The sequence below is a fragment of the Schistosoma mansoni genome, assembly GCF_000237925.1.
Source record: "Schistosoma mansoni, WGS project CABG00000000 data, supercontig 0252, strain Puerto Rico, whole genome shotgun sequence".
NCBI lineage: Eukaryota > Metazoa > Platyhelminthes > Trematoda > Strigeidida > Schistosomatidae > Schistosoma > Schistosoma mansoni.
This window is the reverse complement of record NW_017386115.1, coordinates 44,908-55,859: the sequence shown is the minus strand read 5'-3', so window position 1 is coordinate 55,859 and position 10,952 is coordinate 44,908. Positions and strand designations below refer to the sequence as shown.

At 37.7% G+C, this 10,952-nt stretch overlaps 1 protein-coding gene across 1 annotated transcript; it reads right to left on the bottom strand.

Annotated features, from left to right (window-relative positions):
• Positions 1-3,782: 3,782 nt before the first annotated feature.
• On the bottom strand, positions 3,783-10,952 carry Smp_165490 (protein phsophatase-2a,putative; the record flags this gene model as incomplete). Its single annotated transcript, XM_018792539.1, has 6 exons — positions 3,783-3,855; positions 6,719-6,999; positions 10,272-10,361; positions 10,392-10,565; positions 10,601-10,810; positions 10,845-10,952. 6 exons carry the CDS (start codon positions 10,950-10,952, stop codon positions 3,783-3,785), a joined length of 936 nt encoding a protein of 311 aa, XP_018644004.1.

Here is a 10,952-nt window from a genome sequence, read left to right as displayed (position 1 = left end):
TCATGGAAACTGATACAATAATCGTCTGTTTACTTATCAGTATTATTAAAAATGATGTCGATTATCATAGTAAGAAGATTGTTATTATTCCATTACTTCTGTTCCATATGTTGGATATTGATGAACATGGTTATGATATTATTTAAAAACGGTGTACTTTGTATGCATAAATTGATACAAATGTGTTTCTATGTGAATAATTTGTCTTCATTAAAAAGTAGGTTCCAAATAAATTATTTGTAAATCTATGAAAGAGTTACCTTATTAATGATAGAGTATGGGAGTTTGACCTCAAATTGATACTACTACTAATAATAATAATAATAATAATAATAGGCGTATACTTAAAAATACAGTTTATTAGTCAGAGTTCTCAATTATTTTATAGTTATTAACAAAATTAAATATATATAGATTGCTTTATATTATTTCTATTTATACTGTAGTTGTGATGAAAATTTTCTGGATGTTGTCCGATTCGGAGTAGCATTAGGCATTAGACAACTTTGCTATTTTAGTTTGAAATGTCTTAGAAGTGTGTGTGTCAATGACTGTGCTCAAGATTGCAACTGGTAAGACAGCAAGATAGTTGTAAAACACTGAGTCAGAATTCACTGCTCTGAATCCCCTATTTCAGTCGGCGGTAGTATATGACACATCATCATTCGATCGTACGTGTCTTCGAGGCATTTCTCGTATGTCCTGGGACCACCGAATAAGTAGTGTGATTGTTAGGAAACGGGTACTAGGTAAGGATGGCAAATCAATTGATGGAGTAGTGAAACTTCATCAATTGAGAAGGCTGAGACAGGTGTCACGTATGCTCAACCACCGACTGCCCTGGCGAGTGATGTTTTATGGTGTAGGAGAAGGTTGGAAGAAGGCTAGGGGTGGCCAGACCAAAACATGGCACAAATCCATGAAGTCACTGATAAGTGGACTGAGCCATGTTGGTAGGTGTAGACTACCGGGCTGGGATCTACGAGACGATATCAACCGATGGTTAGAGACCTTGAATGACATGGCTCAAAATCGTTTGCAATAGTGCAGGTTAATCCACTGTTTATGCTCTCCTAAATTCCTCATGTTTTTTCCCTTTCCAAATTTATTTCATTGAATTATACTCCCTAAATAACATCTTCAAACCCTAATCTTTCCGATTACTGCTTATACTCTTACTACTTCTACCACTATGGGATATGAATCGACAATTGATTCTGTGTTAATGTGGTATGGTAACTTGAACTGATGTATGTACGTACGAATTCCTACATTGTGTAGCTTATTGTTGTGACTTTAAGTCCGGCTAATTATCACACGACTTATTCGCTGATCGGAATACGACTTATACAATCTTAGTACTGTGCCAAACCAATGACGTTCGACCACTATGAGCAGCCTAGCGTCCTTATTGGTCATCTTCCCTTCCAACCCAGCCAGTCGAGTCCAGAACACCAATAACATATCCTACTATAAGAATCATTTATTTCAAACATAATTGGTTTATATACAAGCCAAACGGACTACATCACACAATAAAATAGGGAATAACAATTACACAAGATCAAGCTAAAAATTGGCTGTGATCATGGAAGACTGTGATCAATGAACTGAGTATAATTTAAGTAAATCGTATCACAATAGTCTCTAGGTCAAAATGAAGCTTATAATAAGAGGAATAAAGATACACATAATCTAGTTACTGAACAGTTATACAATAGGAATATATATAATATCAGTAAATTAATAGTTCTCAAAAGTTACCCAGGATACAATTATGATAACGAACAGCTGGATATCATCGCTTTTAATTTCTTTTCCGGCAAAATGTATAATTTAAATACTGTGACCTCACCTTCATAGTTGTATCAATTTAGATGACGGAATTAGCATTTACTTATCTTAAGTGTAAATCCGGTTTTATCTTACAAATCATAATTTTAAAACATTAACAAAATTTAGTATTGACAGGCTGAAATACAATAAATTTTGTTGCTACGTATATGAACATTTAATTTCATTGGTAGTTACGAAGCTTAAATAGATCGGAAACCCACCAGTTATCAACCTTTCGGTGGATAGAAAAGCCTACGACTATTCGCTTGTAAAGATCAATAGTCCTCTTAAAAAAAACCAAGCAGTACTTTAGAATCTGCTGACAAAAAGAGACAGTAAGCATGAGTATGATGTTATTTCAAGTTTTACCTTAACAGATCGCCAGATAATAAAACGTGAGAGAAAAGTTAATGAGTGGACAGCTACAACTATTGAGCACTAGTGAATCTAATTGACAAAAGAAATTAACAGACTGTAATTTGTACACTTCGTTCTGATTAGTTTACCAGCTAACCATAACGTTTACTAGGGAAGCCTATGAAACAATAAAACCTATCGTTCCTTGTTACGGTCATAGGTTATCCTGATAACACTGGACAGTAAAAGGGGTTGTAGTATCTTGGTACTCTTACACATCTTTCAAATACCCGAACTAACCAGCCTCAAGTCTATGTAAAACATGTTTCAGGTGCCTGTTGGAGTTCTGCATCCTCATCAACTGATTCGCAGTTATCTGGTAATACACATCCAACCTCAGCACTGTTTACTTGATTGTCCTACAATACGGCGGCAATGCCCTCAAGAGATGATAAAATAGTTGGTCAATATCTATCCAGAATAATCTTAGTACACAGGTCCTAAGATTCTGTACATTGACACGAGTAAATCTGCACCATTATACATTGAGCATTAAGCAAGCAAACAGACATAAAATTGAGGGCCTTAAGTTTCCGAAAACTTAGATCTACAGACACTTTCGAACCAAGCTACTAGCTTAAACTGAACGAATTGTTCGCAACTCTATATTAACATATGATGTAGACATCAAAAAATATGCTGTTGGGGAAATTTATTTATCATTAACGGTGTCACAGATTATGAGGTGAGAACACAACTGCCGAATCTCACAAATCTTCATATGGTGTGAAAAGTTAACATCCAGTGATCAATTAAATGGGGATAATAGATAATAACCACAAATAGTGGATCGATGTATCATAGCACGAAATCTTTTTTAAGTGTTTTGTGAACGGATTCAGAAACACAAATGAGATACTATAGAGTGAGGAACTTCAGTAAAACGCCTATACAAATCGGAAATTAATAAGTTTGTTAACATGAAAACAGAAAAATTCAACCATCTGAATTGCTTGTTAATGGAATACTGTGTTGTTATTTTTATACGTTTTTAAGTATTAGGTGTATAGCTAAACACAGTTGTGCAAAGTTAAAGTTGGTATAACAGACTCATAAGATTAAGCATACTAGAAATCCATGAGTGCAACTCATGTAAGTATGCATTTGCTGTTAGCCAGAAAATAAACGTCTCTACGTTCAAAAGACTAGAAAATTAACCATTATTTCTAATTTACAGAGTTCGTAGACATAGATAAGTCAATTAATTGTTTTGCTCAAATAACTCGTGTGTATGTCTACTCATATTTATATAAACTGGTAAAAAGGCTAGCAAGGCATTATTAGTGTTTATATATAGTTAGATATAAACAATGGAAGAGAAAAAAAAGTGAGACAGTAACATTTAAACAGAAGATCGGCGTTGCTGTAGCAGTAGTGAACAGTTCCAAAACGTTTTATTTCTCACATGAATGTTCACATAGGCCAATGTTAACCGGATAAAACACGAACTTATATAACTTGTTGGTCAATCCTCTACTTTCACAGGCTGGTGAAAAAAGCATTGAAGAAAGGATTTGACAGGACGAAAATCATAAGAAGTAGTCCGGGGTACGCCTTGATACATGTGGTTCACCTCTACGTGGTGCGGGATCGAACTGCAAACTAAATGTAAAGACACAGATACATATTTTGCTCTCTTTTTAATACAAAATTGGTATATAATACAGTTAATAATAAATCTAAAAAGTCATATATTGGTTGTCACGAAACAGTTATTAAATGGAATGGAGTCGAGTTTACGATTATGAGTGCCAGCAGGGAAATGTGATGTAGAACAATCTACTTCTAAAAATTTGAATGAAACCAACAGTCCACTGTCCACTTAGTGCTGTTTTATAGCCAGTAAGCTATTTCAAGTTAGTTATGGTGTAACAATATTTGATGTTATACAACCTTGAAAACAGATTACATCTAGTGAGCTTTACACGAGTGATTCGCAATACACTACTCCACCATATAACTCGTCAATAGGATAATTAAATCAGCTGTAATAAGGCTCAAACAGTCACCGTTAAGAAGCAACTAGATTTTCAGTATGGTTTCACTGATGGATATATTAGTCAATTTGTTAAATTATGATCAATTTATCAAACCAGTAAAGTTGTTGGTTGAGATCATGAACCGATGGATGTTAGACCGCCGTTGCGTCAAATAAGACAAAGAACGAAGTATTATTGGTCATAATGGCAAGACGTAACGACAGTTGAGAACTAATTCATTTACTACTTAGCAACATTAGGTTTTTATAAGCTTCATAAAGCTTTTTGACATCTGTCAGTTTACTGTTATAAGTTGAAATTTTAACAACTCGTACAAGTATCTCAAGCAGACTTTTTACGAACCTTGTGAAACTGAGCTTTATCTGTTAACTATAAAAAAGTCATTTGAATCAAGTACACGTAGAAATCAGTGAAAGTACAGCGATAGGACACTGCATATAGAATGGTGAGCAGAATCGCTTAGAGTCCTATAGGCTTTTTGATACAAATTTCATGTGACTTTTCTGTATTTATAGGCAAGCAATGGTCGACCTAACGAAATATTAAAAACGCGACAGATCAACTTGTCCGGATGACTAACAACTTGAAATAAGACAAATTATTTGATAAGCAATCAAACAGGATTATTTAAAACTGTATGAAATCTAAGTATTTGGATTATTTCGAACAATGATATACAAGACCAACATATTTATAGTGACATCCAGAACATGAGTGCTGTTAAGCGCGTCTGACAATGATAATTTTTCTTGACTCAAAAGCAGCATTTGACTCTGTAGACCGAGAGGTTCTGTGGCAGTGTCTGTCATCGAAAGGTGTACCTCAGAAGTACATAAACCTTGTGAAGGCTCTTCACTCGAACACTACCAGTCGAGTCACAGCTTATGGACAACAACCTCAGGCGATGTCCGACAAGGTTGTCCACTATACCCATTTTCGTTTATCTTCACGATAGACCTACTGCTGGAAATTACACTCTCGTCGACTGAACTTTCAGGAATTGATTTGTTACCAGGAGGTCCACTTACCGACTTAAAATACGCACATGACATAGTTCTGTTCCGTGAAGACGCTGATAAAATGCAGTTTTTTGATAGCACTAAGCAACAATGCAAGGATGTTTGGGATGCGTTTCTCCCCCTCTAAATGCAAGTTATTGCTCCACAACTAGCCTGGGTCAACAACACTTATTTTGGAAGTCTAGTCAGCCCTAATGGGTTGGTGTCTGAAGAAATCTCAGCACGGATTCAAAAAGCTCGCTTGGCTTTTGCCAACTTACGTCACCTATGGCGAAGACGAGATATCCATCTATCAATTACGAGACGAGTATATTGCGTAGCAGTTCGCTCTGTTCTACTTTACGACTATGAAACATGGCCATTGAAGTAGAAGATATTCGTAAGTTACTAGTATTTGACCACAGATACCTTAGAAATATTGCTCGCATCTGCTGGGATCACTGGGTAAGTAATAGTGAGGTTAGACGCAGAGTATAAGAGAATGATGGTAAATCAATTGATGAAGTTGTGAATCTTCATCCACTGAGATGGTTGGACCAGGTGTTACGTATGCCTGAACACCGATTACCACGACGCTCTATACCGACTAGTATTGGCGATGGTTGGAAGAAAGTTAAGGGCAACCAAACCAAAACGTAGCACCAGTCACTACTGGTTTGAGCCACGTTGGTGGATGCGTACTACTTGGTTGGGGTCCGCGTGACTCTCGTAACCAATGGTTGGAGACTCTGCGTGACATGGCTCAGAATCGATCATAGTGGCGTAGGTGTATACACTCTGCCTTCCCTTAAACCGTGACATTAAAATTGCTTTATATCTTTCTTCATACGAACTAATTATTTCTTTCTGTATTAAATCCTTATACACAATATATATATATATATATATATATATATATATATATATATATATATTACTACCACTGAAGTAACTACTATAAATTTGTTGTGCTAATGAGGTGTGTCAACTTGGATCGATGCATATATGTGCGTGGTCCTATGTTGTAGCCGACTAACTGACATCCCGAACAGCTTATATCGAATTGGTTACATTTAGCTCCGTCGCAATCTTATTTCAGCCATCGACGAGGGTTCTTTTGCTCCGACTTCGTGAAGTTGAATCTTTCAGAACCACAGATTACCGAACGTTTGCAATATCTCTTATAATCTTGGCTGAGTAATTGCTACTATCTCCAACCATCGGCTTCTACGGGCTAGACACAGTTATAGAGACTCCCATATGGTGATTTGTTTGATGTTGAAACAGGGTGTTGCAAGAGGAAACGAATAGTTTATACAGCCATGAAATGGCATGTCGCTTGACATTACTGATTCTCCATAATTTATAGTGCAGTTACAATATCGTGAATTATGATGGGATGAATTCATCAAGAAACAAAGTGCCACATAAAACAGAACTAAGAAAATGTGCAAAAGAATAACTTACAAGTTATATTTCAAATTATCATCCAGTTCCATTAAAGCTGCTTGATTACCACATCGATAACAATAATTTGGAGCACTGAATATAGTGACAACATTTCGATCATGACACCAGTTAAAGCCTTCCATAACTAACTGATGTGCTCGGCTGACTAAAGTTAAATTATTACTATGATTAAACGTTTCTGAAATATCCTGTCCAAATGTATAACCAGCACCACGTGGACTGATACCCCAACCACCCCTGTCATCTGGATCGGACCACAATAAATCACACATTGGACCCTGAAAAAAATTATATACATATAAATAAATGAATAGTTTATTAGTTTGAACTATTAGATATGCATACAGATACATATACAATAAAATAAAACACGCATTCAAAACAATTTGACCTCCGTTCGACAAACATATAACAAAAAGATACACTAAGTTTTTTTCAGTATTAAAACCCAAAGAACAAGTAAAAAAAGATAACAGTAGGTTTATGGGCATTAAATTCTTGAAGAATAATGGACAAACGTAATCGTCTTGATCGACGAGAGATCGATTTAAAAGGAAAACAGTTTGAAAGTTCAAATAATGGTGAATAATGCGGATACCGAAAACAAGGTTGTTTAAAAATTAGGCTCAAGGTTGATGTGGGTTGAGATGGTCTTGGAATTTGTTATCAAATACTACATAGATATTAAATCGATCACAAGTAGTACAAAAACTATGGGGCTAGTTTTTGGGTGAAAAGTATAAAATATTAATGCCTGAACTGAGTGATGAGTTATGTGGGTTACAAAGTCAGCCACAACATAAGACCAGGCACATATGCATCGGTCCAAGTTGCCATAGCTCATTAGTACAACAAGTTGAACACCAAATTCATAGTAGTTAGTGGTGGTAATATATAAAAGGAAGGTTGTGTATAAAGATATAGTACAGGAAGAAAGACATTAGGCAACTTTAATGTCACGGTTTAAGGGAAGGCAGAGTGTATACACCTACGCCACTATGATCGATTCTGAGCCATGTCACGCAGAGTCTCCAACCATTGGTTACGAGAGTCACGCGGACCCCAACCAAGTAGTACGCATCCACCAACGTGGCTCAAACCAGTAGTGACTGGTGCTACGTTTTGGTTTGGTTGCCCTTAACTTTCTTCCAACCATCGCCAATACTAGTCGGTATAGAGCGTCGTGGTAATCGGTGTTCAGGCATACGTAACACCTGGTCCAACCATCTCAGTGGATGAAGATTCACAACTTCATCAATTGATTTACCATCATTCTCTTATACTCTGCGTCTAACCTCACTATTACTTACCCAGTGATCCCAGCAGATGCGAGCAATATTTCTAAGGTATCTGTGGTCAAATACTAGTAACTTACGAGTATCCTCTACCTTCAAGGCCACGTTAAGTTAAGCAAATACTAAAAATTTCGGATTACTTTAATAACTAAGCCGTTATTATTAGATTAGTCTAAATCGAGATGGATACCATATTAATGAAATGCGTTGACACTCAGTTATCTACTAATACAATGCCTCTGCCAGGGAAGTTCTACTCACTGCTTTCTCGTGGCGAGGGTGTTGTTCACAAAAGTGAGAGGACGAAAAGAGAATGTCCGGCGCTTTAACCGGGTTGGTAGATGTGGAAGATCCACCTAGGGGAGTTGGCAAACCCTGATTCCAAACCAATGGTGCACATGGGCTCCAGGATCCTGAAGGAACGAATGGCCTATGAACCAACTGTTGGTCACCGGCTACCATGGGACTACATCTCCAAAACGATGCTCCACTGCCTTGTGGACTAGACCTTTAGGTCAAAGGCTCCGGGTGTGGCCCCCTAGGAAAACCACCTGCTTCAGTCTGGGCACCTGGGCAGTATCACAGCCCTCACACAAATCGAATGAGATTTGTGCGGCGCATATATATCTGGTGCCCCCTTGTACCAATATTTATGTTTAAATAAATAAATAAATGATAACTAACACATTAATGACTTTAAGCTTCGTTTTAGACAATTGATGAATATAACATGAATACAGACTTACGAATCGCGGATAAAGATGATTTATTTACGTTCTTCGTGATTTCGAACCACATTCTGCAGACAACTGTGAAATTAATCTCTTAACGTGTTTATCAATCTACAATGAGTCGTATCCACCCTAGTTAGAACATATGTAATCGATAAACACGACCATAACTACTTTAATATTCAGACGTTTGGTGTAGAAATGTAACCTCAGGCAATTGAATATAGATCTGTGTACCCAGCTGGAAGCTGGTCAAAGGCTACGGGTGTGGACCCCCATGAAAACCACCTGCTTCAGTCCGGGCACCTGGGCAGTATCACAGCCCTCACACAAATCAAATGAGATTTGTGCGGCGCATATATATCTGGTGCCCCCTTGTACCAATATTTGTTTCAATAAATAAAATAAGCGGGTGACTTTAATGCACAATTAGGTAGCTTAAACCAAACAGAAAGACATTTGGGTGGGTATTTTAGTATTCCGGCTCAGCGAACAGACAAAAGTGGTCGTCTGTTGCAACCATGCTCAGACAATCGTTCATTTTTAGCAAACACTAATTTCAAGCATAAGGAGAGACATCGTCTAACACAGCGACCACCTACATCAAACCAACGATGGACTCAAATAGACCATGTCGCCGTCAGTCATCGTTGGAGAAGCTCGATAGAAGATTGTCGCTGGTACTTGAATACATGTTTAGACTCTGATAATGCTCTAATACGAGCACCCATTTGCTTGCGCCTCAGTGGACGCAGACAAACCACACTAAGACCCATTAGAATTGAACTGGGGGACGAGAAAGCCAAAAGTAAGTCCCAGGAACAACTGAGTTCCCATCTAGGCAGTTCTGTAAACGAGGCTGACCCACATTTTGCTTGGAAAGATATACGAACAGCTGTGGAAACAGTAACATCTATTAGTAATTTAAACCAACGGGTTCCAAAAACACCAGTGGATTTCTTCTAAGTCTATTGCTCTGATGGATTCTCGTAAACGCATCCCACCAGGCTCTGAACACGATAAAGAGCGAAAACAAATCAGATCTAGGTTAACCAAAAGCCTACGGAACGACCGTGAGCAGTGGTGGGCAACGAAAGCGAAAGAAGTTGGAAAGACAGTCGCTGTAAGAAACACCAGACAACTCTTCAGACTGATAAAAGAAACCGGAATTAAGAAGTCAAGTTCAAGCGAGACAGTCTCGGAAAAGGACGAAACTCTCATCTGTGGATTAGACCCTTGAGTAGAAGGCTTCGGGTGTCGTCCCCTAAGAAAAACCACCTTTGGTTTGGGAATCCGGATAATATACCAGCCGTCACAGAAATGGAATCATTTGTGTGACGCGTATATATTTGGTGCCTCCTTGTAGCAATGTTCATGTATTTCAGTAAAAACAATCACGGATATAATCTCAGATAGTCACTTATTCATAACCCACACATAAACCAAGTGACTTGTGTGGCGCATATATCTTTGGTAACCTTTTGTATTAATATTTGTGTTCAAATAAAAAAACAAGGTACTCACCTCATGGGGAACCTCTTGAATCCTGTCCAAAGCTCTAATGTGATCGAGTGTATCTATCGAAGGTGACAGCCCACCATGTAAGCAAAATATCTAACAATAGTAATGTAGTATTTAGCTTACTGAATTGTCAACGAGTGCAGTTAGTGGGAGATAATCAAACAAGTCGGTAAAGTATTTCCAAACATTAGCATTACCATACTTGCGAAGGCACTCGTCATAAAACCCATAAACTTGTGTGATCTGACGACTTTCGTGATTGCCCCGAAGGATAGTTATTCGGTCTTTGAACCTAACCTGAAGAAAGGCATGATAACATAAAGAAATAAAACCTTCATGGCCACGAGTAAAGTGACAGTTTCAACAGAATAGTACCCACGGTCAACATAATCACCCATGAATAAGTAATTGGTATTCGGAGACTTTCCTCCAATGCGAAATAATTCCATCATATCATGAAACTGGCCATGTACATCACCACAAACAGTGACTGGGCTTCGTACATTTTGAACATTTGACTCCTTTGTGAGTATATCCTTAGCCTACAACATCCGATGACTACATAATTCCACATACCTTTTCACAAAGGGACTTAACCTGTGCTTCTGTTAGCTGATTACATTCATACAGTTGCTCGATCCACTGGTCGAGTTCTTTGGCCTCAGCTCGAAAGTCACCCGCCAT